Raw genomic sequence first — 26,780 nt, 5'->3', positions numbered from 1 at the left:
CTCCATCAAACGGCTGTTAAACTGCAGTTTGTTCTGCTGGTTTTCTGCTGAATCCATGAAAAAAGCTGCTCAGCTTCAGATCTGCTTCACTAACAGCAAAACAGAAATACTGAAGCTTTTCCATCTTCACTCTAGTTTTTTCACTCTGTTAAATCTAACTGAACTATTAATGTTTATTCAGATGAATCAAACTTTGGCTCTAGAGGAAAACACAAGTTACTGACTTCCTGTGAAAATAGAAACTGAAACCAACTTTGGTCTCCTTCAGATCAGCCTCCATTTTGAGCTGCAGGATGGAAATAACTTGCTGACTTGTTACTAGAGGTAAGTGTTGCCGCTCCGGGTCCCTCCGTGTCTCTCGGCTCTCTGGAGCCTTTCTAACCGATGAACCCACCGAGGCTTCCCGGGGCCTCAGTCACCTCGGCCTGGGTCGCTCGGCTCTCATAGGGCCTGGTCCCCGCAGCAGCGCTCTGTTTACTTTATTGAAGGCCTGATCTAGAAAGGAATTAGATCAAATGGAAAAACTTTATTGTGAGACGTTGCTGCTTATAAAGTGATGCTAAGTGAGGTTACATTATGCAACTATAAGGAACAAAAAGAGAAATATTGAACACACTATAAACACACAGCTCAGTTACTGCGCAGTTAACCTGGTGAATGATCAGCTATGATCTACCATGACAGCAGCATCTAAAGCTGATCTGTTTGTGTGGAGCAATAATGAACTTTTCAGATTTAATCTAAATAAACTGAGAACTTAATGTAACTTTTACAGTCCATCAGTTCTTGCTGCAGCGACTCTCTCTGGTGTTTTAACCTAAAAAGCAGAACTAAAACATTGTAAACTAGTTTCTCTGCTTGTTGAAATCAGCAGGAAGTGAATCACATCACTCCCTCCCTCATCAGTCTGGGGTTCAGCAGAAACTGATGTTTCTCTTGTCTGTGGATCAGAACCGGCTTTAAGCCGTCCACAGATTTCCTCTCTTCCTCCTCACTGAGTTTGATCTTTTTCCAGGTTTTCCTCTTGTTGCTCCTTTCAGCAGGAAGAAACTCTTTGTCTCTCAAAGCTCTGCTGGAAAAATGCATCCAGATCCAGACTGACTCTTACCTGAAAGGTTGCTGTGTTTAGCAATCAGTATCTGCAAAATTGGAATCGATCAGCCAGAAAACTGCAGTCGGTTCAACCCTAAAAATAACAAAACTTTTAAATGGAGCAATAATAATAAAATAAATAATTTCACAAACATTTTAGATCAGTTGTAACAAACTAGTTTCTAACTAAAAGAGTTGCATTAATGTGTCTCTTTATTTTGAAGTTCAATCAGATCAATAGACTAAATATGTTTCAGGCCTCGCTGAGTGTTTGGGGGCTTCATCCCCCTATTGAAGCAGCTGTTTACCCATGATTCCTTGCAGTGGGTCCAGCTGGTACCTCAGCTGGATGCTGTGGTCCCTGAAAGCTGCTTTGTGTCTCTTGAGCTGAGAGGAAATCCTGCTGAGCTGCACACAGAGGCTGACATGTTGCTGAGATCCCAGCTGGACCCGGTTCTGTCTGGAGGAGAGCTGTGGACCCGACCTGAGCTGCTGCTCCCTCAGAACCTTCTGCTCACTGACTCCCTCCATACAGAGCTACAATAGAGTCATGATGCGTTCAAGTCCACTGGGAGCTAAATAAGTTCACTAGTTCATAGGAAATGTTCACTCATTCATTCAAATGATTCACTCTGATCCTCTGAACACATGATGGGAACCAGCTTTCTGCTTCACAGGACAGTTACTGGAACCGGATCACTGGACTGACTGGTTCTGGTTTCTCTCTCCAAAAGGCCAGAAGATGGAAGATCAGGACAGAGCAGAACCTCCAGGACCCATCAGTCCATCTATGAGGAGTGACCGGTCCAAAGATGATCCTCCAGTCTTCAGTAATGAACCTGAACCATCAGACAAAAAGTAAGAACCATTTTCTAACTGATTCATGTGAATCTATAGAGATATAAAATAAAAGATATTAACTGGTTGATCTCAGTGTTTTAATAAACAGTAACTTAATTTTCTGAGATATTAATTTAAAGTTAGTCATGAAGGATGTTGGTCAGTAAATCGGAGTTTGAATGAAAGTCTGAATGAATTGATGATGAAAATGTTGCATAAAAACAAAAACAACCAACAATGTGAGGAGCAACGACTCAGATTGTCTCTAAACCCAGTGAAGCACTGGAGCTTCCAGACTGGGAACACTGGTATCAGTCATGATACCAGATATGATACAATGAAGAACTTCACACCAGAGATCATCAATGATCTCAGGTTCTGTTCTGACCCAGTTCTGGTCTCTAGTTTGTGGTGGACCTTCATGAACATGTTCAGCTCCAGCCTGTTGATAGTGAAATATTTCACTGATGAAGAAATGTCTTTACAGGAGCTGTGAGTGTGAAGAAAGACCCAGAACAGGAGCTGAACGGCCGACAGCCAATCAGAGCAGCTGTTCTCCAGGTGAGACTGAACTCCTCCAATCAGAGCCTCCTGTCGTCTCTGTTGGACCAGATCCACGTCTTTAGTTGAGATTTGGAAATTTAAGGTTTAAAAGTCTTTTAGTGATCAATTATTTCAGCTGGTGTAACTGGAACTCATGTGCTGGTAACTCTGGTTAACTTGGTCCTCATTTAATTGGAGCCTGTTCAGAAAAATAAACAATTGATTTTATTCTGAAGGGTCGCTTTGCACCATAACCCATGCCACCAGCTCTAGTGAAACACTTTATAGGATCAATATGATGAGAAATCACAGGGTTCAGAGGAATTAAATGCAGACAGGATGGATAAAGAGATCATCAATCAGATAATGGTTGTGTAATAATTGATTATTTGTGGGCAGATCCAGGTTTTAATTTTGACATTTAATCTTTTAAGCAATTAATATATTATTCAAGTGTTTTATGTGTTTTCAGAAAATGACTAAAGGGCAATTCCACATAATTTCTCACTATCTTGACCATCTTTAAGCTGATCTGCTTCAAAAACTAAAATACTTAAAGACTTCGAACCTGCTGTAGGTTCTTAGTTCCGTCTTAATTACAGAATATTTAAAACCAGCTGTGAGGTTTTTAGAAACATATTTGACTTCAATACAGGAGGACATATGGCTAATTTATTATCTCAGATGCAAAGACTTGCTGTGTCTTTTATTCCAACATTTGGTAACAGAGAACCTAAAACTTAGAGACTGAGATGAAGACTTGGTGATGATGGTAAAGAAAGGAAAAAAATTATGAAAATGTTTGTTAATCAGTCAATATTTTCATCACAATGTTCACCAATAATATTGAGAGTTAACAGCTCCTTGATGACCTTCTATCAGATCGCGTCTTTAAACATTCAGAGATAGAAGGTAAACTTGAGAAGAACCAAACCAGAGCAGACAAGGACCGCAACAAAATAGATGCTGTGATGAAGAAGAACAGAGAGCCTGCAGATTGATGGTCAAACATCTTCAGCACATGGATGAATTGAAGGTTTCAATTAATTTCCGTTTTTGGGATTGCTTTTTCTTATATTCTGCCTCCATATCTGGCTTGTCTTTATTTATTATCGTAGCTGCTTCAGGTTTGCTTTTGTTACATTGTGCAGCCGTGTTTCCTGGCCTAATCGCTCGTCGGTTTACGGGTCAAGAGTGGCGATTTCAGCTCGACCTGACCGAGTCCTGTGAGCGTGAGATGCTGGGTGTCTGGGGTCACTCTGGAGGCTATATGTGCAGCAGCCTCTTGGTCATCCCCAAATACCTTTGCTGGGTTTTACAGGGTTAACTGGGCCACCTTTCACCTGGGATTCTATCCCAGCGCTCATCTTCATCCCAGTGAGGTGGGCATGTTTTCGGGGTTGTTTCTTTTCTGTGTGTGATTTCTCAGGACTCTGTCGGTAATCGTCATCCAGTGATTTAATCACCGCCTCTGGCGGTCAGTATGAATGAAATAGAACAAAAGTTTTGACTGTAACTATGGTTCTATGAATCCCGGATGACCGCCAGAGCGTTCGGTCCCTCAGAATCATCGTGTTTCACGAGAAGATTAAGGGACTGAGCTGTCATTGTCGCGTGACTATTTAGACTTACTGGTGTCACCGGGGGTCACATGTGACCATGTTGGTATCAGATTCTCGACCTGTGCAAGAGAGATCATTCAGTGCTTTAATCACCGCCTCTGGTGGTCATCTGGGATTCATCGAACCGTAGTTACAGTCGTGACTTTCGTTATTCTTATCATGCAGAGTTTTTATAAAATTTGGGCTTTTTATTTATTGATTTACTTTTTTCTCATCCATTAAAGCTGATGCACAAATTGTCTCTGAGAATATCAAAAAATTATTGTTTTCCTTATGTTCAGCTGAAGTGTCTCCTCTCCTGTCTTTGTCTCTTTCTTCAGATATTGTTGGTCAGTATCAGCCTGACCTTAAAGAGTTTCTGAAGAAGAAGTTCCAGAGTCTCTCTGAAGGCGTCGCTGAACCTGGAAATCAAACCGTTCTGAACCAGATCTACACAGAGCTCCACATCACAGAGGGGTTAACTAGAGAGGTCAACCAGGAACATGAGGTCAGACACATTGAAACAGCATCCAGGAAACAAGAAACAATCAGAAGAGAAGACATCTTTAAAGTCCCACCTGGAAGAGATCAACCAATCAGAACAGTGATGACCATGGGAGTGGCTGGCATTGGGAAAACACTGTTAACACAGAAGTTCACTCTGGACTGGGCTGAAGGCAAAACCAACCAGAACATTGATTTCATATTTCCATTCACTTTCAGAGAGCTGAATATGTTGAACGAAGAAAAGTTCAGCTTATTAGGACTGATTCATAAATTATTTTCTAAAACCAAAGAAATCAGCAGCTTTGAAACGTTCCAGGTTCTGTTCATCTTTGATGGTCTGGATGAAAGTCGATTTACTCTGGATTTCAAGAACAATCCGATCCTGACTGATGTTACAGAGTCCAGCTCAGTGGATGTTCTGGTGACAAACCTCATCAGGAGGAAACTGCTTCCCTCTGCTCTCCTCTGGATAACCACACGACCTGCAGCAGCCAATCAGATCCCTGCTGAGTGTGTTGACATGGCAACAGAGGTCAGAGGGTTCACTGACCCCCAGAAGGAGGAGTACTTCAGGAAGAGATTCAGAGATGATGAAGAGAAGGCCAGCAGGATCATCTCCCACATCCAGAAATCAAAAAGTCTCCACATCATGTGTCACATCCCAGTTTTCTGCTGGATCACTGCTAAAGTTCTGGAGGATGTGATGAAGACCAGAGAGGGAGAAAAACTGCCAAAGACTCTGACTGAGATGTACATAGCATTCCTGGAGGTTAACTTCGCAATCAAGAAGGAAAAGTATGATGGAGGAAAAAAGACAAGATCAATCTGGAGTCCAGAGAACAAGAAGCTGATTGAGTCTCTAGGAAAACTGGCTTTTGAGCAGCTGCTGGAGGGAAACCTGATCTTCTATGACAAAGAGCTCAAAAAGTGCAGCATCAACATCAAAGATGCTGCGTTGTTCTCAGGAGTGTTCACTGAAATGTTTAAAAGAGAGAGAGGGACGTGCGACATCTCCGTCTACTCCTTTGTTCATCTGAGCATCCAGGAGTTTCTGGCTGCAGTCTACATGCTCCACTGTTTCACCAGCAGGAAGTCAGAGGTGATCAAGACGTTCCTGGGAGAAAAATACAGAGAAACATCTCTAGATGAGTTCATGAAGAAAGTCATGGAGAAATCCCTCAGCAGTAAAAATGGCCACCTGGACCTGTTTGTCCGCTTCCTTCATGGTCTCACTGTGGAGTCCAACCAGAGACTCTTAGAAGATCTGCTGGGTCATACAGAGAACAGTCCAGAAACCATCCAGAGAATCATCACCAACCTGAAGGAGATGAACATTGATAGAATCTCTACTGACAGAAGCATCAACATCTTCTACTGTCTGGTGGAGATGAACGACGTCTCATTTTATCAGGAGATCCAACGGCTGCTGGATTCAGGGAAGCAGCTCTCAGTGACTGACTGTTCAGCTCTGGCCTTCATGCTGCAGATGTCAGAGGTTCTGGATGAGTTGGACCTGGAGAAGTACAACACATCATGGGATGGACGACAGAGACTGTTTCCAGCTGTGAGGAACTGCAGAAAGGCTCGGTGAGTCCAGATGTTTTCATTGTGTGAATGCTGATTCAGCTCTATTGTCCTCCTGTTTCTTCTTCTTCTTCAAGTTGCTTCTGGATGTTTTTGGTCTTTAACTTCTTCCTTCATCCTCTGGACTATTTCAGCCATTCAACCATCTAAACATTCAGCTCATCCAGGACAGCTGCAGCTTCTGGTTTTAGACATTTTGATCATTTAAAAAATATTTATCTTTTTATCAGTTTTCATGTTTAAATGAATAGAAAACCCTGAACTCTAGAAAAAAATCTATTTTGTCTGAAAGATCCAATCAGCCAGAGAGACTTTTACACTTTAAACTCCTCTTCACTCATTGAGCCGCTACTCCTTTTAGGATCTTTGTCTTTTTAAAATAAAATCACTGTTTAGGTTTGATGGACAATTTAAAATAACCCCAATAATTGCTGCTGTTGTCATGGAAACCAGTTAGAAACTTAGTGAACCAACTTTTCCTCCTCCCACTAGTTTCCTCTGAGTTTGTAAATGAGAGCAAAATGTGGTGATTGTTGTCTGGCTCCAGAAAAAGTCCTAGTTTCTGTCAGATCCTCCCAAAGCTCTGAGAACTCTGCTTCCAGAGCTGGAACCATTTTCCTCATCAACTCTTCATCTGCAGCTTTTGTTGAAGCTGTTAGCCATGAAGACCTGGAGAGACATGAGCTTCAACTCTTTAGACATCCCAGCCTCTTCTAGTTACTGGAGAACTTTCACTGCTTCACCATGAAAAATGCTGCTGGACCCAAACGCTCTGTTTTGGTCTTCAGCTCTGTAAGAGTTTAGCAACAATTTCTTCTAACATCCAAACCTTTGTTCCTCTGAGCCAAACGGTCTAGTCCAAGTCCGAGCCGTGAGCAGTTCCTCCTCCTCTCCATCATCTCCAGTAGTTTCCTTCATCAGCTCAGTCAGCCTCTTCATCAGCTGCTTCAGCTCCTTTGAGGCTCTGATGCTGCAGCTCCATCAGATGCTGCAGAGAAAACTGAACTTTCCTTCACAGATGATAGAAGATCTTCAACATCTGACTGCAGCTGAAGGTCTGAGGACATGAAGCCTGGACCAGAACCAGAACCTGGACTTTAACCAGGAACTGCACAGATTCTCTGTGGGGTCAAACTCAGTAAATTGAAGATCAGATGTTGATCAGATGATGACATCACTGTTATCATATTTTAGTCTGTTTCTGATCCAGATTGATTTCATTAGAACTGAATTTATTTCTTCTCTAATCACAGACTTGGTGGCTGTTTGCTCCTAAAGGCTGATTGTGAAGTTTTGGCCTCGGCTCTGAAGTCCAACCCAGATCTGACTGAACTGGAAATAAATCAGATCCTCATGAATGGTTGTGGAGACTCTGATCTGAAGCCTCTGGTTGAGATCCTGGAGAGTTCAGTTAGTAAAGTGAAGAATCTGAGGTTTGTTTTCTTTATTTATACAATAAAATTATTCATTTATACTTTAAATATTAGTTTAATTAATGCTTTTATTCTAATATATTTTATTTTAAAACAACCTGTTTAAATGTCAGAATAAAATCTCTAAAACTTTTTACCTTGTATATTATTTTTTTCTTATATCAGACTTTGAGATTATTGAACTTTGTTTTTCAGTTTTTTACTTTAAAATTTTTTTTACTGATGAACAAAATGAGTAAAATAATTCAAATGATGTAAATTAATGATGGAGATGTTTCAGTTTGGTTTGGTAAAGATTCAGATTGTTTTATTTCTCATTTCTGATTCTCATCTTTACATCCAGAATGAAATGTTGTTCCTCCAGAGTCGAGCCACAAACACTGACAAGTTCAAATCATCATTAATGACCAAATCTAAGAAATGACTGATTGTAGAAAAGCAAATCTAGATGAAATGAATGAAAGTGAGGTTTGCAGCAGCAGCAGGTTCCTCAGCTTTGTCCTGAAGCTGTGGTTCTGTTGGGCCGGGTCAGAGAGGAACCGTCCTCTTCAGTCTGACAGCTGTCAGTCGGTTGGAGCCTCGTCTCTGTGATGATGCTTCATCAGGTCACGTCTCCTTAGGAAATAATGGCCTCCATTGGCTTTCAGCAGCTTTAATAAGAACCCAAGGCCATTAATGAACAAACTGAGTGGTTCTGATCCAGTTACCAAGTCGGGTCTCCAGCTGATGATCAGGAACCAGCAGAAATAGCTCAACTCATCCAGGCTGATAGAAAACTTTGAGTTTATTTATTGATCAAATGTTCTGGTTCTGCTGGTTTGGACTCTTTAAACCAGTTTGACTGGATCAGATGTTAGAATCAGTTCATCATGTTTCTTTTACATTCAGGGAAATTAATTTTCTACATTTTTATTATTTATTTGTTCATGTTTCAGTTTTAACCTGCATCCTGTTGGCTTCAGCTCACATCTTTTATTCTTTATTCAGATTGAACGAATGCAGTTTGTCAGAGGCCAGCTGGACTTCTCTGTTCTCAGCTCTGAAGTCCAACCCGACCCACCTGACAGAACTGGAGCTGTACAGCACCAACCTGGAAGGTTCTGGAGTGAAGGAGCTCTGTGGTTTTCTACAGACTGAAGGCTTCAGACTGGAGATATTGGAGTATGTAATTCTATAATTATTGATATTTCTGTGAATAATTATATATAATTGATCATAAATCAAATTAATTTCTTCTGTTCTAATAAATATTTTCTGAGTTTGTTCCTGGACTTGGATCCAGAGTTTAATTTAGTCCCTCTGTGTAACTGAGTTGGACCTGCTGATCTGAGGTCAGAACAGGACAGCATTCGGACCACCAGTATGTAGAAATGCCCCTCATGTGAAGCAGGTCAAAGGTCATTCAACCCAGTCTAGAAAAGTGAATTGCTGGAATCTGACGGGAACAAATCAATAATCAATGATTGATGCTTCAACACTTTGATCAGAACCTGGAATGATTTTACTGACTAAAATCCTCCAACACAACATGACCCAGTACCAGGTTCTGGTTCTGGTTCTGGTTCTGAAGTCAGCAGGTCTTTATTGAAGCAGCAGCTTGTTGGCATTAATATTGATGAGAATCTTTAACTGGTTCTGTTGGACTGGTTAACCTGCATCCTGTTGGCTTCAGCTCACATATTTTATTCTTTATTCAGATTGAGTGGCTGCAGTTTGTCAAAGATCAGCTGTGATTATTTGGCCTCAACTCTGAAGTCCAACCCGACCCACCTGACAGAACTGGACCTGGGAGGAAACAACCTGAAGGATTCAGATGTTCAGCAGCTGAAGAATCTTAAAGACTTTAATGTAAGTAAATGTTTGTAGTGAGTCCAGCTGCTGTCAGCATATTGAACTAAACCCAGTTAGCATCAAAGCAAAGATCCAGTGTTCCCAGTAAAGCTGCAGCTTCTCAGTGGGAGGAGAATGGTTCAGGCTTCCTGATTGGACACAGAGACAGCAATCAGCCAATCAGAGGAGCAGCAGCTTGCTGTGTTCCTGCGTTTGTGTTGGTGTGAAGATGAGTGTTGTTGCTGTGTCCATGTCTCCAGGAAGTCCAGCTGGACTCCAGCGTCCAGCCGTCCAACATGTCTAGAGACAGTGGTCCTCATCCATCAAACTGTGGCAGCAGCAGATCTGATCTCAGATCTGTTTGTTCTCTCAGTTCAACAGGAAACAACTGATCAGGTTTATCTTGGTCACAGCTCTGAGATCAGTCTGACTGCAGCCTGGAAACCATCTAGTGGATGTGCTGCGTCACTGACTGCTGCTGGAGAGAGGCTGGAAACACTCACTGATCTGCTCTCTCCTTCCTTCTTCTCTCTGCAGGTTCTGATCTCTGTGAAGTAGAGAATGGTCTCAGTGTCCTGCTGATCCTCAGAGGTTGAAGCTGCAGCAGTTTGAGTCTAAAGAGACTCTGACTGGATCATGATGATGACCTCTGACCTCCAAGGTTTTCCTCCCGTTTATTTTCTCGTGTCTGTCATTTAGTGTCTGATATTGTTTGTCTCTTTGGATCAATAAAGATCCAATTCAAACTGGGCTCCATTTAGAGGCTTCATGGAGTTTTGATCTGAACTGGATTCAACTGGAAAGTTGATCTTTTTTCTCTCTGATTCATTTTGATCCTGGAACCAGAAATGGTCTGAGAATGAAAGACACTTCAAACCTCTTTTCTCTGCTGCTTCTTCCTTCTGCTGACATGAAAATGTTCCTCAAAGCGCCACAGATAAAAAGATGCTTTACTGGAAACTGCAGAGAAACTTCAGCTTCCATCAGAGAAACCAGTTTAACCAGTTTAGAACTGGATGTCCTACAGAAACTCTGATCTTAGAGCAGTTTTCAGGAACATGTGGAACCTGGAAAAAAATAGATTTTATATATTTTATGTTCATTGTAAAAGCTAAATCTTGAAGTTTTACGTCATCATTGATTCTCAGCTTTAATTTCTCTGTTTTGGTTTTTACTTTTTTAACTCCATATTTCATGTTCTGAGTTTTCTAGAGAACTTCAGGCTCTTTACTGTGATTTTACTGATTTATTCAAACCTCAGAGAATCACTGGGATAATGTGCTGATTGGTTCATGTTTGATTTTCATAATTCTTCTAATGCAATGTGGGTTGCTGGATGTTTAACGACCAAATAAAGTTTTTAAAAAATCTTTGTGTATTTTTTATGCAGCTGACTGTGTACACATATAATAACTAAACCTTCATTTTAATCCTCCATGCCAGTTTTAGCTGTATTATAAGTTTTCACATTTAGTTTCACAGCTTAAATTAGTAAAAGCAGAAACATCTCAAGTTGATTTCAGCTTTAAGCTACTAATTTAGCCAGCAGTTTATTTTTGCAGTATTCAGACTGAAGATGGTTTTTTAATAAAACAGATGAGAATCAATCTTTTCAATCAAAACTCGATTAATTACATCAGCTATTGAATTAGAATAATAACTTGTATAAAACTGCCATTTCTGTCTGGTTAATGGTGCAGCAGATCCTGCAGGGGGCGCTCTGGGGCCTCAGTGTTCAGGTCGGTTACAGTCACATCTCCCAGACTCCTGAATCTTCTGGTTCCTTCCTGAAATGATTTCCTGCAATAAAATGTTGGTTGGAAATGAGCAGAAAACTGAGAAAAACCTGAAAAAGTTCAAATCTGACCTAAAGTTTTACAGCTCAACTCATACAAAGGAAAACATGAAAATAAAGGTGTTTGTTGTCACCTGGAAGGAGGCGGAGCCTCAGCTGGGTCAGGGGGCGGAGCCTCAGGTGTGTCAGCTCTAGTCAGGTTTGGATCAGAACCGGTTCAGACTCCATGCAGCAGCAGAGCAGAGTCTGTATATTTTTGTTATTTAATAAATTATCTTAAGAAAACGAAATTGATAGAAAGGATATAAGGTTTCTTTTATTTTTCTTTTTTTGGGGTGTTGGGGGAAAATATATGTAGCATCCCGATCCACACTCCATTCCAGTTCATGGCGGTAATGCACATCAATAAGTTGCTTGCCAACCGCCAAAAAAGAAGAAGAAGAAGAAGAGCAGCGTCTGGATCAGGTGAGTGTTCACTTCTTGTTTTGCTGATGTTTTATTTACAATGTTTCAATGTGAAATTAATCCACAGCATAAACAACTAAGCAGGTGTAAGTGAACCAGGGTGTGATATTATTTAAAACAATGTTGTTGCAAGGAAGTAAATTTGGTAAGACTTTATTTGAAGGGGTGCACGTAAAAAGGACATAGGATTCTTTATAAATGTTGTCATGAAATGTCATTTTGTAAATAATGACACTTTTTTTATACAGGGTTTACACTTTTAATTGACTTTTTATGTAATGTTTTAGTGTAAGTGTGCATAAAAATCTCATTATTTACCAAACAAAATAACAAAGTTTACACTTTTACAGTGTGGATTGTTGAACAAAACTATCAAGCTGCCCTTAGATCAAATATAACTCGGATTAAATTAATGAATGAAATATAAAATCAGTATTCCTGGATGTAGAAAATGTTTCTGTAAGGATGCTGTTGTGACCTCACACCACTAGGGGCGCTAGCGGCCGCGCTGTTTCTCTTCTCTCTTGGAATAGAAGTAGCGAGCATGTTACCGTGTACAGTGCGCATGCTCACTGAGCATTGTTGTTGTAGTCAGCTGGTGGTTGTCATTCTGGCGGAAAGTGGAGAAAAATATCAAGTGAAACGGAGCAAAAGCCGAACGGATTGAAATATTTTACAGAAACGACAGTAGGTGTCGCTGTTTTCGCTTTATAACTAACAGAGACAGTTCCGAGAAGATGGCGGACAGGCCAGTCATGTTTCTCTGAGCTCCCTAAGAGGTCCCGACTCTAAATTACTTTATGAAGTAAAACTACTAGTAAGTTTGATAATAAATCAATTGAAACGTTAAGAACTCTTTATTTTAAACTCCCCATACAACCAAAAGCTAAAGAAACACACTTTAAAATTTTAAATGCAATTTACCCTTCAAAAGAACTATTAAGAAATCGCTTTAATATCGATGACAATAAGTGCTCATTTTGTGAACGTGATATTGAAACGATAGACCATATCTTCTATGAATGCAACCAAACCAAAACATTCTGGAATTGCTTAGAAAGGTGGATCAGTTTAAAAATCACACTTCCTGAATCTATTTCTAGAGATATGGTAACTTTTGGAGTGTTATTAATAAACAAAACTACAGAACTCTGTTGTAACTTAATATTTTGTTTGGCAAAATTCTTTATTCATAAACAAAGAGTGCTGAGATCATCCCCAGTATTTAACATCGTCTTATCTGAATTCCAGTTATATTTGAAATCCTTGAAATGTATTGAATCATATGAATCCCTGGCTGAAATATTAATGGAATTGCCCACTGATGTATATTAATCCTAATACATGAATCCCCCTTTGCCTTTTTTTTTTTAGCTATTGTTTCACTATTACTTATTGTAATACTAATTTTCTATTATCAATATTACTCTGTATTCCATTTTAAATATGCCTCTTCTATATGTGCCTTATACAGAATTCCACTACTTGTCCGTTATCCTGCAATAGCTAGCCCCGCCCACTTCATCACAACCCTCCGGGGCTGACTACTGACCAGTTCTCTGTCTAACAGGTCCGGAAAATCTCTAAGACCTGGGTATTACCCTAAAAGAGATCTATAAGAGATAATCTATTCAAACTGGTGTCGAAAGCGATTCGTCTAGCTCTAACTACCTCCAATCCAGAAGTTACGACCCTTTTCAGTTAAGAAACAGTCAGCTGAGTAGCCCTCACAGCTGCATAATTCCAATAACCACTCCTGTTAACGGTAGCTCGCTTTCTAAAATATAACTTGCTCTTGGAACCGGCTAGATTAAATTTAGTGACTTGGATGTAAGTCCCTGGGTCATTATTTTACTCTCGCCAAAGGAAATTATGAAGCCTCCTTTTCACTAGAACCATGTACCTTAGTTTCACCTTTATTAAAAGAACTGAAAAATGATTAAATGACTCAATTAATTCCAATGTCCACCAACCTCATTAGAATTTTAGAGTAAGAATTTATTAAGCAAGCTTAAGCAGGGATATGTGACATACAAATCAATAATCAATTGTATATAAGTCAAGAGCAGTGTAATAAGATCAACATGTACAATCATACCCTCCTGTCTCTTTCCCTAACCTATGTCGCAGATTCTGAGATAGCTTTTTAGGAAGCGAGTTCAACTCATACCCAGTTGGTGGTGGATCTTTGGCAACAGGAACGTCCGAAAACCTTGGTCTGAGTCTTTATCCTTTGTGTGAAAAAATCCTCTTTAGAATGGAAGCAAAGTAGAGAGGGCTCAATTGCTTTTGAAAACCCAACTCTTTATCCCTCCGGGACCTTTGTCCTTTCTCCAAGTCTGTTGCAATGTTTGGGTTGAGGTAAGACCGACGATCGAATCAGGAACCCGGGTTGGACGATTGGAACTTGTCTCCCTTTGGTGGCACGAAGCTTCAGCTTTTCCCGTGGCTCCAGGGTGTGGTCTGCTGTTGTTTCCTCGATCTGCTTCTTCGTGTTAGCTCTACTTCGGTGCCGCAGACAAAGAACAAGAACTTCTCCTTTTCCGTCTGCTTATATACAGTTCTCTGCCATGTATGTGTATGGGGAGTGTTAGTTTACGTGGTTTCCTGAACATCTGCTGATTTCACGGAAACCCCCGTCGGCCCCTCCTGTCTGCTGGCTGGGATGGAAAGTCCCGTCCTTTCCTCAGCGTGTTGTTCTTAGCCAACCATACCGCCCCACCCATCCTGTGCGTCTGGCCATCTGTTCAGAACTGCTTGCGACAGCAGGAACTCACAAGTTACCCTTCTCCTTTTTCCCCTTTTCCTTTTAACATTAAAACTATGTGCTTTTCTCTGATTAAAACTATGTGCTGATTTCCATTAAGCATTAATCATAAGCATTAATCACCTCTTTCACTTATTATAAATCATCAAACCTTAATCATTTCATTGTTGTCATGTCTTTCACTTATTATAAATCATCAAACCTTAATCATTTCATTGTTGTCATGTTATTACAGATCATGATTCGTACACTTCAGAATCATTCAGTGATTACTTACATACAGTCATTTTACCTATTGTATTCATACATGTTCAACTTAATCATTATCAAAACACTCAATCATTATAAATCAAAACACAAGATTGCTTTATTTCTCTCAGGCTTTCATGCACCTGTTTCTGCGTGTACCTGGATAGATCTCAAACCCCCTACCAGTTTTCTTGACATACTGTAATTGCCTTATTTGTTTCTGATTAATTTGTTAAAAAAAAAAAAAAAGTGTTCATGTAACGTCATGGTGATGTACCGTATGTGTCGGTGACACCTAGCAGACATTTCTGTGTTTGTACTGTTATGTACTTTGTTTCTCAATAAAGATCCATTAAAAAAATAGTAAAACTACTAGTAAATATTTGTAAAAATCAGTTCTCAGCTTGAAGTATGAAGAAAAGCAATAAGTTTATGCCACCTGCAGTCAAGACTTTGCAGTCTAAAAGTGATCACGACTATTCTGTGCCAATGGAATCAGCTGCAGCTGGCAAACGGGAAAGGGAAGCCAGAACCCTGACCAGAACCCTGACCAGAACCCCGACCAGAACCCCGACCAGAACCCCGACCAGAACCCTGACCAGCACTCCGGAAAAAAATACACACATGGAAAAAAGAACTAAAGGTTCGTCCCAGGATCAAATGAACACTGAGGCTATAAGTTCCTTAGGACAGAAATTAGATGACCGCATGGAAGAAGTTGGCATGTAAATGAAGCAGCACAGTGCTATGCTAGCGGCTATTGCTAAATCGGTTCAGCTCAACTCAGAGGAGCTAAACGATTGCAAAAAGAAAATAATAGAATTGGAGAAACAAGTGGATACACTCTCCAAAGAGAACATGAAGGAGTCCTGAACAGTGAAAGATATAAAAGACGGTGGAGCCTCCGCATAAAAGGAAAAGTCTGGTGAGAACATCGGAGATGAAGTTGTGGCGCTTCTGTGCAAATTGCACCTGATTTGGCTTCAAAGATGGATGAAGAGGTTGATGTTGACCACAGAGTGGGTCGAAAGATGCATAACAGGGACAGACAGATCATCATTCTGTTTGTGAGACGAGCCTTGAGAGACACATCTGGAAGAGAACTAAAACTTCTCCAGTCTGCAAAGAAGAAGGAGTTCGCTTCTCTGAAGATTTGACAGCAGAAGATTGGAAAGCAAGACAAGCTCTGTGGCCAAAAATTGAAAAAGCAAGAAGAGAAGGCAAAGCTGCGGGTTTCAGGGCCCGTTTGGGTTCATTGAAGGAAAACGCATCATGGATATTTCTTCAGCTGAGAACTGAGATGCAGCAGAAATGAATATGGAAAGGTAGAGGACAGTTCTGTTAAACTCTCACTCAAGGTTTTTTTCACTCTGCTAAACCGTTTGTTCATGTGTTCATGTGTTCTACTTTTCAATTAAAAACCGATTTTTCTTTTGTTTCTTTTAACACAAGGGGACTAAAAGACTCACTTAAACGGAAAGCAGTTTTTTTGTTTTGTAAAGGACAACAAGCACACTGCACCTTTTTACAGGAAACTCATTCTGATGCATCTGACGTGAAGTTCTGGTCGCAGCAACGGGAGATAAAATTCTCTTCAGTCATGGGACAAATCGATCGGCTGGAGTCGCCATCTGCCTTCTCGGGTGTCCAGTAAGAATGACATGCTATACTATGACGTCAAAAATGTCAAAAAAACGACATGCTATATACTATGACGTCAACAATGTCAAAAAAACGACATGCTATACTATGACGTCGAAAATGCCAAAAAAACGACATGCTATACTATGACGTCGAAAATGTCAAAAAAACGACATGCTATACTATGACGTCGAAAATGTCAAAAAACGAAATGCTATAGTATGACGTCGAAAATGTCAAAAAACCGACATGCTATACTATGACGTCGAAAATGTAAAAAAAACGACATGCTATATACTATGACGTCGAAAATGTAAAAAAAACGACATGCTATATACTATGACGTCGAAAATGTAAAAAAAACGACATGCTATACTATGACGTCGAAAATATCCAAAAAAACGACATGCTATACTATGAGGTCGAAAATGTCCCACAAAACGACATGCTATACTATGACGTCGAAAATGTCAAAAAAACGACATGCTATACTATGACGTCGAAAATGTAAAAAAAAACGACATGCTATATACTATGACGTCGAAAATGTCAAAAAAATGACATGCTATACTATGACGTCGAAAATATCCAAAAAAATGACATGCTATACTGTGACGTCGAAAATGTCCCACAAAACGACATGCTATACTATGACGTCGAAAATGTCCCACAAAACGACATGCTATACTATGACGTCGAAAGTGTCAAAAAAACGACATGCTATACTATGACGTCGAAAGTGTCAAAAAAACGACATGCTATACTATGACGTCAAAAATGTCCAAAAAAACGACATGCTATAGTATGACTTCGAAAATGTCCAAAAAAACGACATGCTATAGTATGACGTCGAAAATGTCAAAAAAAACGACATGCTATACTATGACGTCGAAAATGTCAAAAAAACGACATGCTATACTATGACGTCGAAAATGCCAAAAAAATGACATGACGTCGAAAATGTCCCAAAACAAGACATGCTATAGTTTGACGTCGAAAATGTCAAAAAAAACGACATGCTATAGTATGACGTCGAAAATGTCAAAAAAACGACATGCTATACTATGACGTCGAAAGTGTCAAAAAAACGACATGCTATACTATGACGTCGAAAATGTCAAAAAAATGACATGCTATACTATGACGTCGAAAATGCCAAAAAAATGACATGACGTCGAAAATGTCCCAAAACACGACATGCTATAGTTTGACGTCGAAAATGTCAAAAAAACGACATGCTATACTATAACGTCGAAAATGTCAAAAAAACGACATGCTATAATATGATGTCAAAAATGTCAATAAAAACGACATCCTATAGTATGACGTCGAAAATGTCAAAAAAACGACATGCTATAGTATGACGTCGAAAATGTCAAAAAACCGACATGCTATACTATGACGTCGAAAATGTAAAAAAAACGACATGCTATATACTATGACGTCGAAAATGTAAAAAAAACGACATGCTATATACTATGACGTCGAAAATGTAAAAAAAACGACATGCTATACTATGACGTCGAAAATATCGAAAAAAACGACATGCTATACTATGAGGTCGAAAATGTCCCACAAAACGACATGCTATACTATGACGTCGAAAATGTCAAAAAAACGACATGCTATACTATGACGTCGAAAATGTAAAAAAAACGACATGCTATATACTATGACGTCGAAAATGTCAATAAAATGACATGCTATACTATGACGTCGAAAATATCCAAAAAAATGACATGCTATACTGTGAGGTCGAAAATGTCCCACAAAACGACATGCTATAGTATGACGTCGAAAATGTCCAAAAAACGACATGCTATACTATGACGTCGAAAGTGTCAAAAAAACGACATGCTATACTATGACGTCAAAAATGTCCAAAAAAACGACATGCTATAGTATGACTTCGAAAATGTCAAAAAAACGACATGCTATACTATGACGTTAAAACTGTCCAAAAAAACGACATGCTATAGTATGACGTCGAAAATGTCAAAAAAAACGACATGCTATACTATGACGTCGAAAATGTCAAAAAAAACGACATGCTATACTATGACGTCGAAAATGTCAAAAAAACGACATGCTATACTATGACGTCGAAAATGCCAAAAAAATGACATGACGTCGAAAATGTCCAAAAAACGACATGCTATATAGGATGACGTCGAAAATGTCAAAAAAACGACATGCTATACTATAACGTCGAAAATGTCAAAAAAACGACATGCTATAGTATGACGTCGTAAATGTCAAAAAAACGACATGCTATAGTATGACGTCGAAAATGTCAAAAAAAACGACATGCTATACTATGACGTCGAAAGTGTCCAAAAAAACGACATGCTATACTATGACGTCAAAAATGTCCAAAAAAACGACATGCTATAGTATGACGTCGAAAATGTCAAAAAAACGACATGCTATACTATGACGTCAAAACTGTCCAAAAAAACGACATGCTATAGTATGACGTCGAAAATGTCAAAAAAACGACATGCTATAGTTTGACGTCGAAAATGTCAAAAAAACGACATGCTATACTATGACGTCGAAAATGTCAAAAAAAACGACATGCTATACTATGACGTCAAAAATGTCAAAAAAAACGACATGCTATACTATGACGTCGAAAATGTCAAAAAACGAAATGCTATACTATGACGTCGAAAATATCCAAAAAAACGACATGCTATACTATGAGGTCGAAAATGTCCCACAAAACGACATGCTATACTATGACGTCGAAAGTGTCAAAAAAACGACATGCTATACTATGACGTCGAAAATGTCAAAAAAAACGACATGCTATATACTATGACGTCGAAAGTGTCAAAAAAACGACATGCTATACTATGACGTCGAAAATGTCAAAAAAATGACATGCTATACTATGACGTCGAAAATATCCAAAAAAATGACATGCTATACTGTGAGGTCGAAAATGTCCCACAAAACGACATGCTATAGTATGACGTCGAAAATGTCAAAAAAACGACATGCTATACTATGACGTCAAAAATGTCCAAAAAAACGACATGCTATAGTATGACTTCGAAAATGTCCAAAAAAACGACATGCTATAGTATGACGTCGAAAATGTCAAAAAAAACGACATGCTATACTATGACGTCGAAAATGTCAAAAAAACGACATGCTATACTATGACGTCGAAAATGTCAAAAAAAACGACATGCTATACTATGACGTCGAAAATGTCCAAAAAAACGACATGCTATAGTATGACGTCGAAAATGCCAAAAAAATGACATGACGTCGAAAATGTCCAACAACTTGTTGGAACGTCGAAAAATGTCAAAAAAAACGACATGCTATAGTTATGACGTCGAAAATGTCAAAAAAAACGACATGCTATAGTATGACGTCGAAAATGTCAAAAAAACGACATGCTATACTATGACGTCGAAAGTGTCAAAAAAACGACATGCTATACTATGACGTCGAAAATGTCAAAAAAATGACATGCTATACTATGACGTCGAAAATGCCAAAAAAATGACATGACGTCGAAAATGTCCCAAAACACGACATGCTATAGTATGACGTCGAAAATGTCCAAAAAACGACATGCTATACTATGACGTCGAAAGTGTCAAAAAAACGACATGCTATACTATGACGTCAAAAATGTCCAAAAAAACGACATGCTATAGTATGACTTCGAAAATGTCAAAAAAACGACATGCTATACTATGACGTTAAAACTGTCCAAAAAAACGACATGCTATAGTATGACGTCGAAAATGTCAAAAAAAACGACATGCTATACTATGACGTCGAAAATGTCAAAAAAACGACATGCTATACTATGACGTCGAAAATGTCAAAAAAACGACATGCTATACTATGACGTCGAAAATGCCAAAAAAATGACATGACGTCGAAAATGTCCAAAAAACGACATGCTATATAGGATGACGTCGAAAATGTCAAAAAAACGACATGCTATACTATAACGTCGAAAATGTCAAAAAAACGACATGCTATAGTATGACGTCGAAAATGTCAAAAAAAACGACATGCTATAGTATGACGTCGAAAATGTCAAAAAAACGACATGCTATACTATGACGTCGAAAGTGTCCAAAAAAACGACATGCTATACTATGACGTCAAAAATGTCCAAAAAAACGACATGCTATAGTATGACGTCGAAAATGTCAAAAAAACGACATGCTATACTATGACGTCAAAAATGTCCAAAAAAACGACATGCTATAGTATGACGTCGAAAATGTCAAAAAAAACGACATGCTATAGTTTGACGTCGAAAATGTCAAAAAAAACGACATGCTATACTATGACGTCGAAAATGTCAAAAAAACGACATGCTATACTATGACGTCAAAAATGTCAAAAAAACGACATGCTATACTATGACGTCGAAAATGTCAAAAAAACGACATGCTATACTATGACGTCGAAAATGTCCAAAAAAACGACATGCTATACTATGACGTCGAAAATGTCCAAAAAAACGACATGCTATACTATGACGTCGAAAATGTCAAAAAAACGACATGCTATACTATGACGTCGAAAATGTCAAAAAAACGACATGCTATACTATGACGTCGAAAATGTCAAAAAAACGACATGCTATACTATGACGTCGAAAATGTCAAAAAAACGACATGCTATACTATGACGTCGAAAATGTCCAAAAAAACGACATGCTATACTATGACGTCGAAAATGTCCAAAAAAACGACATGCTATACTATGACGTCGAAAATGTCAAAAAAACGACATGCTATACTATGACGTCGAAAATGTCCAAAAAAACGACATGCTATACTATGACGTCGAAAATGTCCAAAAAAACGACATGCTATACTATGACGTCGAAAATGTCAAAAAAACGACATGCTATACTATGACGTCGAAAATGTCAAAAAACGACATGCTATACTATGACGTCGAAATGTCAAAAAAACGACATGCTATACTATGACGTCAAAAATGTCCAAAAAAACGACATGCTATAGTATGACGTCTAAAATGCCAAAAAAATGACATGACGTCGAAAATGTCCCAAAACAAGACATGCTATAGTTTGACGTCGAAAATGTCAAAAAAAACGACATGCTATAGTATGACGTCGAAAATGTCAAAAAAACGACATGCTACTATGACGTCGAAAGTGTCAAAAAAACGACATGCTATACTATGACGTCGAAAATGTCAAAAAAATGACATGCTATACTATGACGTCGAAAATGCCAAAAAAATGACATGACGTCGAAAATGTCCCAAAACACGACATGCTATACTATGACGTCGAAAATGTCAAAAAAACGACATGCTATACTATGACGTCGAAAATGTCCAAAAAAACGACATGCATAGTATGAAGTCGAAAATGCCAAAAAAATGACATGACGTCGAAAATGTCCCAAAACAAGACATGCTATCACTATGACGTCGAAAATGTCCAAAAAAACGACATGCTATACTATGACGTCGAAAATGTCAAAAAAACGACATGCTATACTATGACGTCGAAAATGTCCAAAAAAACGACATGCTATACTATGACGTCGAAAATGTCAAAAAAACGACATGCTATACTATGACGTCGAAAATGTCAAAAAAACGACATGCTATACTATGACGTCGAAAATGCCAAAAAAACATGACTATGACGTCGAAAATGTCCAAAAAAACGACATGCTATTATGACGTCGAAAATGTCAAAAAAACGACATGCTATACTATGACGTCGAAAATGTCAAAAAAACGACATGCTATACTATGACGTCGAAAATGTCAAAAAAACGACATGCTATACTATGACGTCGAAAATGTCAAAAAAACGACATGCTATACTATGACGTCGAAAATGTCAAAAAAACGACATGCTATACTATGACGTCGAAAATGTCAAAAAAACGACATGCTATACTATGACGTCGAAAATGTCAAAAAACGACATGCTATACTATGACGTCGAAAATGTAAAAAAAACGACATGCTATACTATGACGTCGAAAATGTAAAAAAACGACATGCTATACTATGACGTCGAAAATGTCAAAAAAACGACATGCTATACTATGACGTCGAAAATGTCCAAAAAAACGACATGCTATACTATGACGTCGAAAATGTCAAAAAAACGACATGCTATACTATGACGTCGAAAATGTAAAAAAACGACATGCTATACTATGACGTCGAAAATGTCAAAAAAACGACATGCTATACTATGACGTCGAAAATGTCCAAAAAAACGACATGCTATACTATGACGTCGAAAATGTCCAAAAAAACGACATGCTATACTATGACGTCGAAAATGTCCAAAAAAACGACATGCTATACTATGACGTCGAAAATGTCAAAAAAACGACATGCTATACTATGACGTCGAAAATGTCCAAAAAAACGACATGCTATACTATGACGTCGAAAATGTCAAAAAAACGACATGCTATACTATGACGTCGAAAATGTCCAAAAAAACGACATGCTATACTATGACGTCGAAAATGTCAAAAAAACGACATGCTATACTATGACGTCGAAAATGTCAAAAAAACGACATGCTATACTATGACGTCGAAAATGTCAAAAAAACGACATGCTATACTATGACGTCGAAAATGTCCAAAAAAACGACATGCTATATATGACGTCGAAAATGTCCAAAAAAACGACATGCTATACTATGACGTCGAAAATGTCAAAAAAACGACATGCTATACTATGACGTCGAAAATGTCCAAAAAAACGACATGCTATATAGGATGACGTCGAAAATGTCAAAAAAACGACATGCTATACTATGACGTCGAAAATGTCCAAAAAAACGACATGCTATATAGGATGACGTCGAAAATGTCAAAAAAACGACATGCTATACTATGACGTCGAAAATGTCAAAAAAACGACATGCTATACTATGACGTCGAAAATGTCAAAAAAACGACATGCTATAGTATGACGTCGAAAATGTCACAAAAAAACGACATGCTATAGTATGACGTCGAAAATGTCAAAAAAACGACATGCTATACTATGACGTCGAAAATGTCCCACAAAACGACATGCTATACTATGACGTCGAAAATGTCAAAAAAACGACATGCTATACTATGACGTCGAAAATGTCAAAAAAAACGACATGCTATACTATAACGTCGAAAATGTCAAAAAAACGACATGCTATAATATGATGTCAAAAATGTCAAAAAAAACGACATGCTATAGTATGACGTCGAAAATGTCAAAAAAACGACATGCTATAGTATGACGTCGAAAATGTCAAAAAACCGACATGCTATACTATGACGTCGAAAGTGTCAAAAAAACGACATGCTATACTATGACGTCGAAAATGTCCAAAAAAACGACATGCTATAGTTTGACGTCGAAAATGATGTCAAAAAACATGCTAGTTGCTCGAAAATTCAAAAAACGACATGCTATAGCTATGACGTCGAAAATGTCCAAAAAAACGACATGCTATACTATGACGTCGAAAATGTCAAAAAAAACGACATGCTATACTATGACGTCGAAAATGTCCAAAAAAAACGACATGCTATACTATGACGTCGAAAATGTCCAAAAAACGACAATGCTATACTATGGACGTCGGAAAATGTCCAAAAAAACGACATGCTATACTATGACGTCGAAAATATCCAAAAAACGACATGCTATATAGGATGACGTCGAAAATGTCAAAAAAACGACATGCTATACTATGAAGTCGAAAATGTAAAAAAAAAGACATGCTATACTATGAGGTCGAAAATGTCCAAAAACGACATGCTATATAGTGATGACGTCGAAATGTCAAAAAAACGACATGCTATACTATAACTTCGAAATGTAAAAAAAAGACATGCTATACTATGACGTCGAAATGTAAAAAAAACCGACCATGCTATAGTATGTACGTCGAAAATGTTCAAAAAAACCGACATGCTATACTATGACGTCCGAAGTTGTCAAAAAAACGACATGACTATACTATGGACGTCGAAAATGTCCAAAAAAAAACGACATGCTATAGTTTGACGTCGAAAATGTCAAAAAAACGACATGCTATACTATGACGTCGAAAATGTCCAAAAAACGAAATGCTATACTATGGACGTCGAAAATGTCCAAAAAAAACGACATGCTACTATGACGTCGAAATGTCCAAAAAAACGACATGCTATACTATGACGTCTGAAAATGTCAAAAAACGACCATGCTATACTATGAGGTCGAAAATGTCCAAAAAACGACATGCTATATAGGATGACGTCGAACATGTCAAAAAAACGACATGCTATACTATGACGTCGAAATGCCAAAAAATGAACCAATGACGTCGAAAATGTCCCAAAACACGCCATGCTATATTTGACGTCGAAAATGTCAAAAAAAACGACATGCGATACTATGACGTCGAAATGTCAAAAAAACGACAATGCTATATACTATGACGTCGAAAGTTTCCAAAAAAACGACATGCTATACATGACGTCGAAAATGTCCAAAAAAACGAATGACTATGACGTCGAAAATGTCCAAAAAAACGACATGCTATACTATGACGTCGAAAATGTCAAAAAAACGACATGCTATACTATGACGTCGAAAATGTCAAAAAAACGACATGCTATACTATGACGTCGAAAATGTAAAAAAACGACATGCTATACTATGACGTCGAAAATGTCAAAAAAACGACATGCTATACTATGACGTCGAAAATGTCCAAAAAAACGACATGCTATACTATGACGTCGAAAATGTCAAAAAAACGACATGCTATACTATGACGTCGAAAATGTCAAAAAAACGACATGCTATACTATGACGTCGAAAATGTCAAAAAAACGACATGCTATACTATGACGTCGAAAATGTCCAAAAAAACGACATGCTATACTATGACGTCGAAAATGTAAAAAAACGACATGCTATACTATGACGTCGAAAATGTCAAAAAAACGACATGCTATACTATGACGTCGAAAATGTCAAAAAAACGACATGCTATACTATGACGTCGAAAATGTCAAAAAAACGACATGCTATTATGACGTCGAAAATGTCAAAAAAACGACATGCTATACTATGACGTCGAAAATGTCCAAAAAAACGACATGCTATACTATGACGTCGAAAATGTCAAAAAAACGACATGCTATACTATGACGTCGAAAATGTCCAAAAAAACGACATGCTATACTATGACGTCGAAAATGTCCAAAAAAAACGACATGCTATACTATGACGTCGAAAATGTCAAAAAAACGACATGCTATACTATGACGTCGAAAATGTCAAAAAAACGACATGCTATACTATGACGTCGAAAATGTCAAAAAAACGACATGCTATACTATGACGTCGAAAATGTCCAAAAAAACGACATGCTATACTATGACGTCGAAAATGTCAAAAAAACGACATGCTATACTATGACGTCGAAAATGTAAAAAAACGACATGCTATACTATGACGTCGAAAATGTCAAAAAAACGACATGCTATACTATGACGTCGAAAATGTCAAAAAAACGACATGCTATACTATGACGTCGAAAATGTCAAAAAAACGACATGCTATACTATGACGTCGAAAATGTCCAAAAAAACGACATGCTATACTATGACGTCGAAAATGTCAAAAAAACGACATGCTATACTATGACGTCGAAAATGTCCAAAAAAACGACATGCTATACTATGACGTCGAAAATGTCCAAAAAAACGACATGCTATACTATGACGTCGAAAATGTCCAAAAAAACGACATGCTATACTATGACGTCGAAAATGTCCAAAAAAACGACATGCTATATAGGATGACGTCGAAAATGTCAAAAAAACGACATGCTATACTATGACGTCGAAAATGTCAAAAAAACGACATGCTATACTATGACGTCGAAAATGTCCAAAAAAACGACATGCTATAATGACGTCGAAAATGTCCAAAAAAACGACATGCTATACTATGACGTCGAAAATGTAAAAAAAAGACATGCTATACTATGACGTCGAAAATGTAAAAAAACCGACATGCTATAGTATGACGTCGAAAATGTCAAAAAAACGACATGCTATACTATGACGTCGAAAATGTCAAAAAAACGACATGCTATACTATGACGTCGAAAATGTCCAAAAAAACGACATGCTATACTATGACGTCGAAAATGTCAAAAAAACGACATGCTATACTATGACGTCGAAAATGTCAAAAAACGACATGCTATACTATGACGTCGAAAATGTCCAAAAAAACGACATGCTATACTATGACGTCGAAAATGTCCAAAAAAACGACATGCTATACTATGACGTCGAAAATGTCAAAAAAACGACATGCTATACTATGACGTCGAAAATGTCCAAAAAACGACATGCTATATAGGATGACGTCGAAAATGTCAAAAA

The 26,780-nt window shown here is 38.2% G+C and overlaps 1 protein-coding gene and 2 long non-coding RNA genes across 3 annotated transcripts; 1 reads left to right on the top strand and 2 right to left on the bottom strand.

The window, feature by feature from the left end:
* Positions 1–194: 194 nt before the first annotated feature.
* Positions 195–10,800, top strand: LOC114141029 (NLR family CARD domain-containing protein 3-like). Its single transcript, XM_028011433.1, has 8 exons — positions 195–324; positions 1,770–1,950; positions 2,420–2,493; positions 4,418–6,170; positions 7,421–7,600; positions 8,588–8,761; positions 9,298–9,448; positions 9,968–10,800. The coding sequence occupies exons 2-8, from the start codon at positions 1,835–1,837 to the stop codon at positions 9,986–9,988; spliced, it is 2,469 nt and encodes an 822-aa protein (XP_027867234.1). The 5' UTR covers positions 195–324; positions 1,770–1,834; the 3' UTR covers positions 9,989–10,800.
* LOC114141030 (uncharacterized) lies at positions 7,886–16,272 on the bottom strand. Its single transcript, XR_003594745.1, has 4 exons — positions 16,262–16,272; positions 11,765–11,766; positions 9,253–9,441; positions 7,886–8,542 (listed from the first exon to the last, which is right to left on the bottom strand). It is a non-coding gene; the product is annotated as an uncharacterized LOC114141030 (long non-coding RNA).
* LOC114141031 (uncharacterized) lies at positions 12,930–16,025 on the bottom strand. Its single transcript, XR_003594746.1, has 2 exons — positions 14,903–16,025; positions 12,930–13,171 (listed from the first exon to the last, which is right to left on the bottom strand). It is a non-coding gene; the product is annotated as an uncharacterized LOC114141031 (long non-coding RNA).
* Positions 16,273–26,780: the final 10,508 nt, after the last annotated feature.

This window comes from Xiphophorus couchianus, chromosome 24 (assembly GCF_001444195.1).
Source record: "Xiphophorus couchianus chromosome 24, X_couchianus-1.0, whole genome shotgun sequence".
In the NCBI taxonomy this organism is placed as follows: Eukaryota; Metazoa; Chordata; class Actinopteri; order Cyprinodontiformes; family Poeciliidae; genus Xiphophorus; species Xiphophorus couchianus.
Note: the sequence above shows the minus strand (reverse complement) of the source record. Positions and strands in the feature narration are given on the sequence as shown.

Excerpts from the sequence above, each read along its gene's own strand:
- LOC114141029 (XM_028011433.1), top strand. The coding sequence starts at position 1,835 with ATGGAAGATCAGGACAGAGCAGAACCTCCAGGACCCATCAGTCCATCT. Across the intron at positions 6,171-7,420 it reads AGGAACTGCAGAAAGGCTCG|ACTTGGTGGCTGTTTGCTCC; the intron begins GTGAGTCCAGAT and ends CTCTAATCACAG. Across the intron at positions 9,449-9,967 it reads AGAATCTTAAAGACTTTAAT|GTTCTGATCTCTGTGAAGTA; the intron begins GTAAGTAAATGT and ends TTCTCTCTGCAG.